Source organism: Zeus faber (genome assembly GCF_960531495.2).
Source record: "Zeus faber genome assembly, chromosome: 4".
NCBI lineage: Eukaryota > Metazoa > Chordata > Actinopteri > Zeiformes > Zeidae > Zeus > Zeus faber.
The window spans coordinates 30,271,269-30,287,175 of NC_137191.1; the positions used below are offsets into that span (position 1 = coordinate 30,271,269).

General features: G+C 41.5%; 1 protein-coding gene across 1 annotated transcript in view; it reads left to right on the forward strand.

Moving 5' to 3' along the window:
• sgcz (sarcoglycan zeta) overlaps positions 1 to 15,907 on the forward strand; it is a gene marked incomplete at both ends in the record, with an annotated part of 413,270 nt that overhangs the window by 347,537 nt on the left and 49,826 nt on the right. The window contains 2 exons of the mRNA XM_079999368.1: positions 11,218 to 11,340; positions 11,507 to 11,579. Coding sequence (XP_079855494.1) covers positions 11,218 to 11,340; positions 11,507 to 11,579 — 196 coding nt within the window. The remainder of the gene's footprint in view (positions 1 to 11,217; positions 11,341 to 11,506; positions 11,580 to 15,907) is intronic.

Genomic DNA, 15,907 nt, shown 5'->3' on the forward strand with positions numbered 1-15,907 from the left:
CTTCCTGGCAGCGTCTATGTTTGTTTGACAGCCTTTCTGAATCAAACCGCTTCCAAAAATGTATCGGCCAAAGAAGTTCTGCTCATCATTTCGAATCTTCAAACAAATAATCTCTCAAAATATTTTTATATTTTTTTATTTTGTTAAAAAATTGACAAATCTAAATGCGCATCCTGGCCAACAAAATCCTTTTTGTGGGACATTTTTGGTGCTTTCAAGGTAAAAAAAAAAAATCTACTATACATTATAAGTAGCGCAGATTGTGGCATTTTCTTCTTTTCCTGTCAGTGAAGAAGTTCTGCTTCTGGGAAAGTTTAATGCTGGGCAAACATGGGTCTGTCTAAGCACTGGATTGTGTGTTTGAGAAAATGTGTGCGTGTGTGAGAGAGAGAGAGAATTTGAGTTAATGAATATAGCTGCAGGCAGCAATACAGAGGGTCCAGTTCAGTCATATTTGGTATATATTACAGGTTTCCAAGGTCGCGTAAATCAACACAAAAGAAAGGGACAGTTCCTCTTAGGGGCGGGCGATATCGATCAAGGTTGATAATTATCAGCATTTATATTTATTAATAATAATAATAATAATGCTCAATTTACAGTTTGAATGGCTCATGGCTTCACGTAAAATGCTGAACAAATAAGATAAAAAATATGTAAATAAAAAAGAGATAAACAAATAAAATAAATAAATATATATTATACACATGTATTTAATATATTTTTTAAAACCTGTGCTGTCAGCATGCTGGGCATACAACATGAAGAATTTGTATGCTATTGCATCTAGGACAGAGTTAGTCTGCAAGCGGAGTTCAACCTCTACTGTGGCCGGCTGGACCTCGGGAGAGGCGGCCGGCGGCTCAGGGACTGGAACCGGCTGGACCTCGGGAGAGGCATCGAGTGGTTCGGGGACTGGGACGGTAGACTCCGGAGTAAGGGGAGGCTGAGACGGGGGGCACGTAATTACCACCGGTTGAAGGCTAGCATCCGGCAGAAGTCAGGCTCTTCTTCCCAGGAGAAACAGAGTATCCGGAGGAAAGCAAGCTGAAAAAGCTAATATCACTGGCCACAGCTTCCTTCAATTCCTTCAACTACAGCAGTCTCTAAAAGTTGAAATCAAATTGACGAACAAATTGACGAACAAAAGTTAAAATATGCTTAAATCCTTTGGGTTAAGTTTGGGAAGGATATAAGCAAATTGTTTTAAAAAATTACTCTTGATTAGTAATTTGTTGGCTTTTCCAAGACCTGGAGATTATTGGTCTGTTTTTAACCGGAAGATCCGGTCCATTGTGCCAGATTGGAGTGAATTTGTTTGGAGATAGAGTGTGACCACTGAATTTGAGGAAGCCTCCAGCAGGCTGACAGAGTTGTTGCGATTAATGGGTTTTTAAAGCAATTACGTTTCATTATTGATTCAGTAAGAAATGGGAGATCAGATATTGATAACTCCTGACATTTTGTTTGATCAATGTCGCCATCAAAAGCCAAATTGTTGCTCTGGTTGTAACCATTTATAAATTGAAGATTGTTCTCTAAATACTAGTAACTGAAGTTTGGGTATGCTAGGCCTCCAGAGTCTTTGTTTTTCTGTTGTGTTGCTAGTTTAATCCTGGGTTCCTTGTATTTCCAATAGAATTGATTGATAATTGAGTCTAGAATATTAAACCAATGTATTGTTGGTTGGACTGTGGTCATTGCAAATATATAGTTCATTTTTGATAGTATATTTATTTTCACTGCTTCAGTCCTACAAATTAGTGAGATGGGTAGGTTGTTACATCGAATGAGGTCTTCCTCAATGGATTCGAGCAATGGAGTAAAGTTAAGGGTAAACAAATCTGACAGCTTGGTGGAGATCTCAATACCAAGGTATCTAATTTTACCTGTTGTGATTGTTAAGGGAATTTTCTGTGTTACAGCATTCTGGTCCTCCCCACTGAGTAGTAAGACTGCGGATTTAGTCCAGTTTATTGAATAGTCTGAGATAGCTGAGGATATAAGATATAGATATATACTTTAGATATAAGATTGAATACTTCCGTTAGGAATGATATTGGGTTCTGTAAATACAACAAAATATTGCCTGCATACAAACTTATTTTGTGAGTAGAGTTTCCTGTTTGTATGCCAATGATATAGCTATTTTGACAGATGGCTGCCACAAGGGGTTCAATAAAGATGGCAAATTGTAAAGGGGAGCGGACATCCTTGTCTTGTGCCACATTGTAGAGTGAAACACTGTGACGTATAAGCATTGGTGATGACAGAAGCAGATGGTGAGTTGTACAGGATTCTGATTGAATGAGTGACTCTCCAAAGCCTTATTTGTTGAGGGTGGAAAAGAGAATTTTCAGAATCTAAAGAGGCAATATTGGTTTTTAAGTTGTTCCTTTGAGATATGCTGATCAGACTGAATTGTCAAGGGGAAACTGAGTGTCTGCCCTTGACAAAGTCTGTTTGGTCTGGGTCAATTATAAATTGAATTCCATTTTCAATTCTGTTGGTTAGTGTTTTACTAATAATCTTTAAATCACAATTGATTAGGCTTATGGGTCTATAACTGGAGGTAAGGGTTGGGTCCTTATTGGGTTTGAGCAAAACCAAAATGAGAGCAGTATTCATGCGCAGAAGCATGGTGGAGGTTGATTTAATCTCTGTAACCATTTTGATGAATAAAGGAGATATAAGTGGCGAGAAGTGTTCATAGAATTCTCCTGGGTAGCCATCTGATCCATGTGATATATTGTTGGGCATAGAGAAGAGAGCTTTCCTGAGTTCTTCTACTGTTAGGGGTTGATCTAATGTGGTAGTCTGCTCCGTGCAAAGTTTAGGGAGGTCGATATCAACAAGGAATTAATTAATTAATGAGTTAATTTTTGATATATTTGATTCATTATCCGAGTGATATAGCTTATTATAAAAGTCTCGAATATGTTATTGATGTCTTGCGGGGGAGGGGAGTTTGTTATCCTACCCTGTGGATCTTTGATGGCTGTAATAAGTGTTTTTTCTCCATCGTGTTTCAATTGATTAGCAAGAAATTTACCTGATTTGTCATTGAATTCAAAATAATTCGCTCTTGTTCGTTGCATGAGGAATTGTGTCTTGTGTGATGGAAGATATTATCAAGGTGAAATGTAATTGTCTGGATCTCATTTTGGATTTGCTCAGTGGGTGAGTGGGCTTGTTGGGAGTGCAAGTCTTTTAATCGTTGTTCTAGTTTATTTTAGCATTCTTGTCCTTTCTTTTTCTTGTTAGTGGTGAATGAAATAATACGACCTCTCAGAACTGCCTTAGCTGTTTCCAAGAGTAAGGATGGTGATATTTCTGGATAGTCATTCAGTTCAATGAAGGAAGTCCATTCTTTGGAATAGAAATGGTTACATTTTTTATATGTCAAAAGTGAGGTGTTAAACCACCACCGGCCGGGAGGGTTCCGGTTGGTTTGATTTATGAGGTTGAAACGAATCAGCCCCTGACCGGAGATTACAATAGGGTAGATTTCAGGATTAGTGATTTTCGACATTACAGAGTCGAGAAAACGTAAATTCTCAAGAAGCTTTGGTGGTGAATAATATGTGTATTCTCTATTATGTGGATTATTTGATCAGCAACAATTGCCAAGAGCAAGCTCACTCATATATTGTTTTATAGTGTTTGTAGTAGTTAGTTTATAGTGTAGTTTATTGGAATATGGGATACATTTATTGATCAGTATAGAAACACATCTTTTTTTTTTAGTTCTATGATGCATAAAATATCTGATTAACCCATTGAGCTTTGGGTTTGAGGTGCTCAGATGCAGCCAGGTGAGTTTCTTGCAGTAGACAGAAGCTGGGGTTCTTCCTGGTGAGATGATTTAGGATTTTGCTACGTTTAGCTGATGAGCCCAAACCTCTCACATTCCAACTAACAAACCAAATGGGTGTCATTGAGGTTAGTTAGGGGGTGGTGGATGTGGATTTGTAATTTGTAATTTTTTTCAGTAGCTATGCTACCCTGCCCCTGTTTTCCCATAGATAGATTTAGATTTTTACTGTTCTAGTATTGCAAGAGGTTGGTAGGGATACATATGTACATAAACAAATGACAAATAAACAACGATAAACAAAGAACAATGCAGAGTTAGACAGACATACTGTATAGTGAGAGACTGAATAGAGAGTGATGAGAGAAGTAGGGAGGGAGGGATTAGGAAGGTGAGATGATGAGAGAGTGAGCAATATTTACAATCCTGACATAGATAGGATGCTAATTTCCACATCTCGCATATCAGAATTATCAGAACAACCAGGTTGTGGTGGAGGTATCTCAAAATAACAGACTGTCTATATTAAGTTTATCAACAAACAGCGATACGCGTTTACCCTTTAGCCGGTTCTCCTTGAGGATGGGGTACAGCACCTTCCATCGGTCATTGATCTCCCGGGGGAATTGGTCATTCATACACAGCGTGGTTCCTTTCAGCTCCCATCCTAAACCAGCTCCTTATGCTTGAAGTGTTCAAACTTAGCAATGATGGAGCGGGGACAGTTCACCACGCGGTGTCCCAGCCAGTGAACCCTGTGGACAGGGTGGAGGAAGCCTCTCATCATGATTTCTGGGGTCTCAGTGTTGTTCTCTGGGATCCTGGAAAAGATGAGGTTGTCCTGCATACTTCTGGATTAGATATCCAGGATAGTGTCGTTCATTATTTTGTTGTCTTTTTTTACAACCTCCATCTCCGTTGTGCAATAATTTGTTGAGGATTTAAGATCCACGTTGTCTTTTTGCATCTCGCCGACCGTGCGGTGCAGGAAATCAAGGCTTGCTTTTATCTTGGAAATGTCTCGGAGGAGCGGACCAAGTATGCTTGTTGTTAATCTCATCCAAAACACTAACCTCGACAGCGCTGGATATTAAATCGTCTGTGTAGGTTACTGAGTCTGCCTTCTTCCTTTTCGCTGGTTTGTTCCGGTCCTGGTCCTCTACCACCATATAATCATTATAAAAATAATCAATATAATCCTCCAGGTCCTCCATTTTGCTTTCGCGCAGTGTTTTTTTTCTTTATATATATATATATATATCTATATATATATTTAGCAATTCGCTCTGTTATTTATCTGAGTTGCAGCAGATTGTCTGTGTTTTAGTTCATGCAGCTGGGCGCCGCCATGTTGGATCTGTACTCCCTTCCGTCTTCTCGCGAAATTACATTATGCTCCCATCCCCGTCTGCCTCCCCATCGCCCTTATTATTATTATTATATTATATACATTTAAATATATAATATAATTATCATTGTCATCTGAGAACAGTCCGAAAAGTTCCTGCATCTGCGCTCTGTGATTTGTTGTGGGGACATTTGGAGTGGACCGAGGGACTCTCTCTGACGTGTCAGAGCAGACGTCACTGAAAATTGTGGATTCCTTCTTTAATTGCTCTCCTTTTGTGGGGATGGGTGCTGTTCTGGGCTCAGGCTGGGAGGAGGGCAAGGTCAACTTGAAGTTGGCGTTTGAGGAAAATCCACCTCATCAGCTCCGGGGGGGTCTCATCCCCGCACAGGTGCTCCTGCTGTACGATTGGCTGTTCGTGTCACACGCTTGTTTCTTTGCTGTGTGATTGGCTGTTCATGTTGTGTCTTTGTAGGTAGGGGAAATTGGACTCTGTATCAAACTTTATCTAGATCGAAAATTATCTAGATCGTTTGATGAAATCACCCGGCCCTATTTCCTCCAGAGGTTCTTCGAAATTCCTGTGGTGCGAAAACGCCTTCTGTGATATTTTTCGGGGTTTCGTGAAATGCAGCATGAGTTCGTTTTCTGAGTTTCCTTTAAATGCAGCATCTGCTCAAGTTATCTGTTTCAGTGTCGCAACCGCTATGCAGTTCACAGCACACAAGTCACTGGATGCAAATAAGTTCAGAGAGATGAAGCTTGGACTTATATAACTTGGGATGATAATGTCACAAAGGGCCGAAAATCCAAGAGATGAACATAAGAGAAGAGTCCTCTCAGTCAGCTGGTCCAGACCGCTTACAGACCAACACCAGGCAGTGCCAGGACAGTTACATCATCCTTCAAAGAATTCAACCCAACCAAATTAGCAATCAACTAAAAGTAAACTAGGAAAGAAAGTCATGTAAAATGGAAAGAAACCAGGAACAGCCAAAGTACGCTTCTATGCTATTTGGCCCTAAATAGACAGTACACCACTGCAGGATATTTGACCATGGCGACTGAGAAAAGGTCAAGATATACAGACTCAGTGAGCACAGTATAGAAAAGGGCCGAAAGACCGTCAGAACTGGCAACCAAGAGAGGGCAGGCTGTGCTCCCACTGTCTCTGAGGAGACAGAGCTGCACTTTCTCACAAGCTTCCGCAAATATCAAGAAATCACAGATGATGACAACACCAAATCTTCTTACGATAAAGGAAGGAATCTCTATATGTATGTTGTATGTATGTTGTATGTATAGATGTATGTATGTCCTTAGATTGTTTTGTCAACCGTTCATCCCACCTACTTCACACTTGGTGGGTGTGTTGCTGGGGACCCAAGGACGTGCAGTGTCGAATTTGGTGCAATTTGGGCACGCCACTCGATTATTATTAACACATTTTCGTTAAACAGCGAACAGCAAGCCGGGGGCGGGGCTTCAGGCCTCTGCGACTGAGTCACAAAGAGTCTATTTCCGGGGTGTATGACTTTAACCAGTAGTTTCATCTTCCATTGTGGAACACAGGACTGAATCATTGACACTTGGATAAACTGTGCCATTAAAATGGCTTAGAAATTCTTTCATTTCGAACGGGCATGGACTAGCATCGAATCAACTCAATTACGAGCCAAGCAATGTTGTACATTTTAGGAGAAAAAGCTGAATTCTCAATGGTGGCAACAAAATACATCGCAGCCTGTCAGAAAACGAGGGACACTGACTGACAACTCACCCACACACCCACAGTACTGTATGTGCTCTCTCTCTCTACGTCATCCTCAGACGAGCCTTCCATCGGCGTCTCCAGTCATCCCTGTTCTCCATAGATCTGGCCAGCTCCTTTGTGATTTCCGCACCAGCATCCTTCCTTAGCACGTCCACATAGGTAGATGCATGACGTCCTCTTGATCGATGCCAATGTGTTGGTTCCCACAGTACAAGCTTTTTGGCCGGGAGTTCTCGGTGGCGGTGGCAATGGCCTGCTAGTCCTTACTGCTATCTTCTCTGATACACTGGGTAGTGCCCTATACAGACGTTGGTTGGTAATATGTTCGTCCTGGTAGATGTTCAGTACCACACGTAACATTCTGGTGTAGCACCCATCCAGGGACTTCTGTCGGGCCTTTGTTAGTGTCCAGCACTTGCACCGTATAGGAAAACTGACTCCACGGTGGCAGAGAAGAAACTGATCTTGATGTGTCGGGGGAGGTTGGATTTCCACACACTGGTCATGCCATTAAGTGCTCTCCAGGCAAGTGCTTTCCTCACATTAAGGTCCTTTTCCATGGAGCCGACCCACGGGCCCAGGTATTTAAAGTCATTGACCTCTTTTAGCACTGAGCCTTCTGTTGTTATTAGCGGTGGGTGTTCCTGGGGGATGTTGTAGGTCATGACCTCAGTTTTCTTTGCGTTTAGCATGAGGCCGACCTTAACACACTCTAGCTCAACTCTGGTCAGGAGATCCTGTGCCTGCTTCACGTTGTTAGATAGCAGGCAGATGTCTTCAGCATAGTCCAGGTCTGTCAGGGTTTCTGCAGGGTGTCTCATGGACCTTCTGGGTGCGATAGTGAAGCCGAGCTCCGGCCCCCTTCCTTTGATGGCTTGTCTCAGAGCATAGTCCAATACTATAATAAAAAGGAAGGGTGCTAGGGTGTCTCCCTGCAGCACTCCGTTTTGGATGTTGAACTCCTCGCTGTTACCGTCCGGCGTTGTCACTTGGGCTCTCGTTCCTGTGTACAGCATGCAGATTCTGTATGTGCACTGTTTTTTTTATTTTATTTCACTTTATTATTTGCATTATGTATTTGTTTTTATTTTTGTCTATTTCACTCATTATTGTTGTTGTTGTTACTATTGTTATTAATTAATGAATGAATTAATTAATTTCATTATTGTCTTCATGTCTTTTCCTATAGCCTATTGTGTAACATTATAATTGTCGTCTTATTATGCTATTGCAATGTAAGAATGCTTGTCATGCCAATAAAGCTAATATGAATTGAATTGTATTGAGAGAATGTGGGTGTTTGAGCATCTGTCAGTGTGTGGTGCAGAGTGTAGGCAGGTGTATGTACTGTATGTGACACAATATGTGCTAACAGTGGTCTGTCTAATTACTGGAGTGTGTGTGTCTCCCCACCCCACGCACTCTCGTACCTCCACACATAGGTTACATCCCCACGCAGCTCTCCGACTCTTCTTCCGTGGGAAGTAAAAGGGGAGTTTTAATGATGCTGCATTTTCTTTGATGTAGCCTTGGAAGTCAGACTTGAGAAGTTTGGTGGTTGCTTTGAAAAGAGCAACACCTGTTTTAATTAGGCGGTGGCAGCGTGTTGTGCCTGCTCCTCTGATCCCTCCTCAGAGGCCCCGCTTGCCCTTTGTTATTCCCAATGCCATCCCGGGCATCTGAGGAAGGCACTACCCGGATAGCACGGATCCTCAACCTCCCCAGTGGACGATGCTATGGGAACTCTCAATTGCGAACACCGCTGGGCCCAAAACTGAGGCTGAAACGATGGGGCCGAAAGCATTGTGGACCGCATACAACATGGTTCAAGAGGTCCCATGATGTAGTCTATGCTACATTTTCCCAAATAAACCAAACTACAAATACGCCTTTAAACTGGGGCTGTCAAAGTTAACGCGTTAATAACGCATAACATGGAATCAGGGTTGTTTGTCTTAGCATCTGGCTCAGTGCTAAGCAATATGAGAATGATGGTGGTCTTTTTATTGTGAAAATGCCAACAAATCAATTTTTGTGTTTGGCTTCTCAATAATCACATCAAAGTACAGCTATAACTCAAAGCACTGCTCTATGAATGGAAACATCTTTCTATAGGGTCAAATTATAGTAAATTTAAATGTTAAGATCAATCACACTATAAATTTTTTTTTAATCGCTAGTTTAAATGCTATTTTAAACCAAAAAAATAATGTACTTTTTTTAGTAGAGCAAATAATTACACATGCTAAACTCATACAGGGCATTTGCATCCCCAATGAGAAGCACTTCAAATTTCCTCAAAATGCAATCATTATGAATGATTGGTTAAAACATAAATTCTCTTACGTTTTCAAACAGCAAATTTTTATTTCCTAACTTTCCTGCTTTTCTTCTTAATGGACAAATTACAGGTCCCAGAGGGACAAAATTGTCTAACAGGACACACTTGACTTTGCTCGCTCTGGGCCAGTGGTCCCCAATCATTTCCAAGAGGGGATCACTTTCCAAGTGCAAACATGGGCCAAGATCAAATTGTTTTATTTTCTTATGCCTTAGAATATTATATTTACATAATTTCCAGCCGCACTATCACTCCAAATATGACAATTTACAATTAACACCAGGCTATTGCAATTCCCCAGTGTTTGAACATTATGCAAATTAGCGTGTATCACCTTGTTTTGTGTCACCTCAACAGCAACAATGTTAAACTCATATTTCACTTCATAACACCATTGGTTAATGTCATATACAGCCACAACATTAACATTGTGATATAAGCCATAACATTAAAACCCACGACAAATAACCACAAACATTGTGTAGCTCCCCCTTATGTCGCCAAAACAGCTCTGACCCATTGAGGCATGGACTCCACAAGACCTCTGAAGGTGTCCTGTGGTATCTGGCACCAAGATGTTAGCAGCAGATTAAGTCCTTTAAGTTGCAAGGCGGGGCCCCCATGGATCGGGCTGTTGTTCCAGCACAGCTGATTGCCATGGTTTCATAGCAGGGGCAATTTAGCCAGTTAATTCTGAAGGGCAGTAAAAGGACAAAAAAAAAAGTTACCTGAAAAGCAAATGTATTCTTAGATTGGGGGGATGACTGATTCTCAGGGTGAGCGGCAGTATTTAGCAATCCGTCACATTACATGAGTGTTGTGATTGATGTAATCAGTAGCAATATCGCTTAATGTAGCTTTAACTGCATCTACAGTGCAGGCAAGTGTGGTTTTGGCACAATTCACTTTAACTTCGCTTCAGACAATGGTAGCACTCCCTCAAGTCGATGTGAAGGTTATGATCGCACACAAATCGACCAGCGTTCGAAGTGACAGCTAATCTTACACAGTCCATGAGGTGTCAATCAGGCGGCGCCTTTACTTTGATTTGATTATTTTCATCTGTGAAAAGGCCATCTTGCAGAGATAAGTAGAATCAAAGTAGGCCTTGACAGTTGCGTGGGCAAGGTAAGAGGAGAAGGGGAAACGTCCCCTACCCACAAGCCCCCAAACTTTCAATTCAAACGTCAGCTTGTTGGCTAATTATTTTCACGTCAACACCGTTTACTGATGATAATGCTTGGGGAAACTTGGTACCTCTGCGATGTTAGTAGTATGGAAAGGGATCTAGAGGAAGCTGACAAACTCCTCCATGTTGCGAAGTTCTTGAGGAGGCCTGTCAAATTCGAATTGACGTAGTACTGACACACCAAGTATTTTTTTTTTCCATCAAAGCTGCCAACTTGTGACATATATTACAATACATTGGTAGTGATACCATCATTTGGTAGACGCTTTCGTCCAAAGCGAGTTTTAACAAGTACCTTTTGTAGTGGCAACCACTACAAAAGTTCTGGGCAAGTAGCTCTGTCGGGGCGTCTCGCTCTCTATTGCAGTGGAAGGAAACCTTCTTCTTCGTCTTTTTACTGTCCTGCCCAAGGCCTCTCAGTTGGAGTTAGCTTCATGAACATTTCTATTTAATTATCACAGAATTGATCTATTTGTTTAATTGCCAAGTTGGTTGAGAGCTCCATGTTGGACAAAGTCCACCATTCAACTGCACGAATTAAGCTCTCTTTATGTCAGTCACTCTGTATTTCTATGCATCATTGTCCGTTTGTCTTTCTTTCTGTATCTTATTGTTTCTGCTAGACGGTTGGCTAGTCTGTCTTTCTTTGGATCCAGTTCAATATTGCAAAGCAAAATCACAAAACAATATTGCATTCTAGTTCTATGGACATACAGTACATTTCTCCACCTCTCTCCCTTTCTCTCTGCAGGTTCGGAGGTGGTGGAGGCTCAGTGCCAGAGGTTTGAGGTGAGGAGTACTGACGGACAGAGGGTGCTGTTCTCTGCCGATGATCAGGAGATCAGCATCGGCACAGAGAAGCTCAGAGTCACAGGTAGTGAGGCACAGAAATGTGTGTGTTCTAGTCCAGTGTGACTTTGCACATTCAACTGTTTGCGTGAGTTGGGGAGGAAGACTGCCACACAAATGAAACTCTCTCACTCTCTCTCTCTCTCTCTCTCTCTCTCTCTCTCTCTCTCTCTCTCTCTCTCTCTCTCCAGGAGATGAAGGGGTGGTGTTTGGCCATTCTGTTGAGACGTCACATGTCAGAGCTGAACCTTTCCAGGACCTCAAGTAAGTCACATACACACAGTGGATGGCAGTACAGTGTGTACTGTGATGTACTGTAGTGTATTATACTGTTTGTGAATGCGTTGGATGTGTATGTGTGTTTTGGAACCATGTTGGGTGACTTCCAGAAGCCTTTGAAGAGCCCTTAATGCTGATGTGCCAGCCTGGTTTAGAGGGTGTCAGAAAGTGCATTTCAATAGGACAAAACAGCATTTTCCTGTTGTGCTAATAATCTATTGAAATGATACAACTCAACAATGTTTACCGTTATTCCAGCCTGTTTGGCAACAATAACATTCTGCCCCCGAAACATCTTCAAAATATGATATTCTTTTTTGTTTCAAGCGTAGACTGTTGACTGTCTGAGACGTCACTGAAGATATCCGACTTGAAGTCTCGAGTTTGGGTTTACACTCAACCCCATCTTGATAGAAAACCGAGCGTTTTTGTTTTAAAAGCACAACCAAGACACCCATTAGATACCCTCACATATTTTTATTTACTTTGACATTGTCTTCAACACTTCCAACTGCAATGGTTGTCGATAAGATTGTAGTGACAAGCAAAATAAAAAATGATAAATGCTTCCTCCCTCTCTCTCTGTCTCTCAGTCCAAGGGCATTGGAATGTGTACTCACAGCCAGTCCTTTCAGAGAGAGTGGGAAATACAAAGTAATGGCCAATTATAAATATCTGCCCTTCTCTGTACTTTCTCATGAACTCGCTTGACATCATTCCCCATGGACGTTGATCTATCTAAACCAAAGTTTGCATAAAACTAACCTATCCCAGCATTCATTTCAACAGGAACTACAACCGTTTATTTTTCGAAATATTTTCCCTGATAAACTGAAAGGAAGTCATTTTCAATAACAAAAGTCTGTTCTCCAAGGTAATTGTTATTGATAATTGGTTTTTTTTCGAGTCTGTTAGTTACAGTAGCTCCTGTACATTGCGACTTTTAGTCTTTAAACATGTGATTCTGAATTGATGTAATTGCTGCACAGGGATTTTATGAATTTCAATAAAATTAAGTAGTCCAGAGATATGACCTCCCACTGATCCATAAGAAGAGTAGACACAGCTGTGACCTTGTTAACATTTTACTGCATTTTGGGATACGTTTACCACCACGGAACCTCCCATGCCAGGATCTGCTTTCAGTGTTTTCCACCAATTGAAGTCCCTTTATCTTACCAGTAGCTTCCTTCCTTTTCTTTTATGAGCCTCTGCCTTACTGATACTGTCAGTGGGCGACGTCAGATGCTTTTATAATCTTCTTCTTCTTCTTCTTCTAATATAAATTCACTGGATGGCTGGACAGATGGGAGATGATAGATGGGGAATTCTTAGATACTTGGTTGACTTAGGACTTAGGCAATGGAGAGAGAAGGTGAGGAGAGGTGACAAAGGGAAAGAAGATGGAAGAAAATAAGGAAAGAGCATTAAAATTATGTTTTCAAAGGAGTGCAAAGTAAGGGGCTGTAGGGGCACCAATATAGTCCCGATGAGGGACTATATTGGGGCTTAGGGACCAGATGCAGAGGGGGGCGAACGATGGGAGAATTTTAATGAGTTAGGGAAGAGGGAGGTTGGAGTTTGAGCTTGGGAGATGGGAAGAAGGGAAGGTGGCAAAATAGAGGAGAGGGTAAGAGCAGCGGGGTGGGGGAGAACTAGGGGAGGAGAGAAAAGGAGCGAGGTTAGGTGAGCGAAAGAAAGGTGAGACAAACAGAGGAGAAAAGCCAACGGCTAGAAAGGCAGAAACGAGAGGATAGTCAAGTAGAGAATGGAGACGATGGATGGATGGGCAGGACAGAACGGGAGGACTGCGGAGGAGAGGTGTTTGATGAGATGCACAGCAGGAGTGAGAGGGTGAATAAAGGAAGACAGGAGGTGGGGTTGTCTGGGTCACTTCTGATACCCCAGTAGTTAGAGAATTGATGTGGACAGAGAGAGAGAGACAGAGAGCGGGGGAGATATTCTATGTATCAGCCAATGTTTTGTGACCCGGCAGAACCTGTTGTGTAGACCGAATCGTTAAATTAAGTTTCCCTCAGTGAGGAATCTGCGATGTTGGCGCCGCAGTTTTCAATCTGGGCTTAACGGTGTCGCGTCCAAGCCGTCAAATTCTACTTTTAAACTTGTACAATTGTTACAGCATCTTCCACTCCTGTGAGATATGTTGTCTTTTCCTGTAGGAAATCAATTAGAAATGTAATAAGGACCACAAGTTTGGACCATGTCTCTATCTATACAAGCCTTCCTTTGGTCCAGTGAATTCCTAATTAGTTTGCAAGGTGAAGAAATTTCCTGAGACACCTTTTCACGGTGGCATGCCACGACTGTATTGTCATGTATGTGGCTGACTGGCTCAAAACATTGATTGGCAGGAGAGCAGCTCTGTTGAAAGCCCGTTAGCATTCAACTACGCTGCTCCCATTGATGGGAACCAGCGGTGTAGCGCAGGGTATATGCAGGTATACAGAGTTTACCGACTTATTATTCAGTTTGCATTGCGTATACCACACTAAATCCTCTCTGATGCACATCAGTGCATGACAGGCAGTCTGAGCATATGGTCCCTTAGAAACACCCACTAAGAGATAATCTTCACATAAACAGTGGTCTTGAACTTGAACTTGAACTGATTATGTAGTTGTCTTACCCTATAGTCTGTGGGCAACTATTGATTGATTGCTCTTCTGGCTAATGTTAATTCCATAATGATCCTTTTTTTTCCTGACGTCAAGCAGCATAAGTTAAGCGAAGTACTACTGGCCCATTTTTGGCTGAACTAAATATGCAAGAGTAGTGTTAAATGTCACTGTTTATAACACGGGGCATTTACCCTTTGCTGGATGGGCCGCTAAAAAAAACAGATTTTGGAAAAAATTAAGACTATACCCACTTCTCCAGGCACCCCTACACCACTGATGGGAATGTACCAGACCGGCTGCGTGTGTTTGTTTTATAGGACAGTGCTTTAAATGGACGCCGATACATAGATGTGACGAGCCTTATTGTGACTTTGATTGGAACAATACCTCGTCTCTATCTCAATCATCATTATCGCCATCATGTGCTCAATGATCACAATTATCATAAACGTCACATTAAATAGAGAGTGATCTTTGTAACAAGTCAAGCGCGTGCTCACACGTGCACGTTTGGTGTCTTTGTTGCATCATAGATTCCAAGCTTAATGAAGATAATACAGAATTAACATTGGTTGAACAAAAAACTGATCATGAGCTGAAATGTTTTAACCAATGGCCAAACATCTCACGTCAACTATTTCAACTCTGGTTTATTAGCTCTAGTTGGTTTGGATGTAATTATATTGTTTTATTTGAATTGTTTTCCTTTGAATTGACATTGACAAATGGATTTATAAAGACACCTTTGAGAATTACCTCATGGGATTTGGTTTCAGTGTCGGACCAAAGTTAGAGAAGACTTCACTTGCAACAATAATTCTGCTTCTGAGAATTCTGTTTTTTTTTTAAACCACTACAAAGAGTTTTAGAAGAGATGTTGCAATTCCTGGGGTAAAGATGGCATTTCCCACAATCTCCATTGACTCTTGTCGCGAAAAAGCGTCTTTGACTGTAGTGGTGCCAGGTGGCAACCATTATAGTCGAGTGTTGAAGCCAATTCGGAAGTGCTTTAATCTGTTCGCTCGTCTAATGGCTGTTCGATGCTGGCTTCAGGAAATCTCCGACTGAATGGAAGTCAATGGAAAAGTGAAGAACCTTGCTAGAAAAACAAAGTCAATACATTTTTGCTCCATCAAACATTCCAAATAGCATTCACTTCTTCTAACGGGTGTGTGTTGTGATTTTGAAATTGTTCCATGAAGAACATATTAGGGCTTACAGAGAGATATATTTGGGGGCATAGTTGCCTCGATTGATCACGGCGAGCATAAGCCCAAACTCAGAAACCAACTAGTAATGGCATAGAAACAACGTCCGTTTTCTTTTTCAGTCTATGGGTCCATTCGGCTTGAAAAATGGTTAGAAATAAGGTACCGCAATCTGTATTCTGTAAATCGCTGAGTTGTAACAGGCTGGCTTACATCGATTGCAAAGATGCTTCAGAATGCAATTGACACTGGTGGGTAAATAGAATATAAACAATGACAAAATGTGAGAAACTATTTGTCGGGGCTCCGCCTTTGTTTTGCCACTTCCTTCTTCCTTCTATTCTTTCGTTCTTGTCACAACATGCACATACCGTATATATCTGTCTATGACTCACTCTGTGTTTTACCATTTGCTGGCATTTTCAACACACGAGGCATGAGCACATGCACTTCTCTCCCTCGCTCC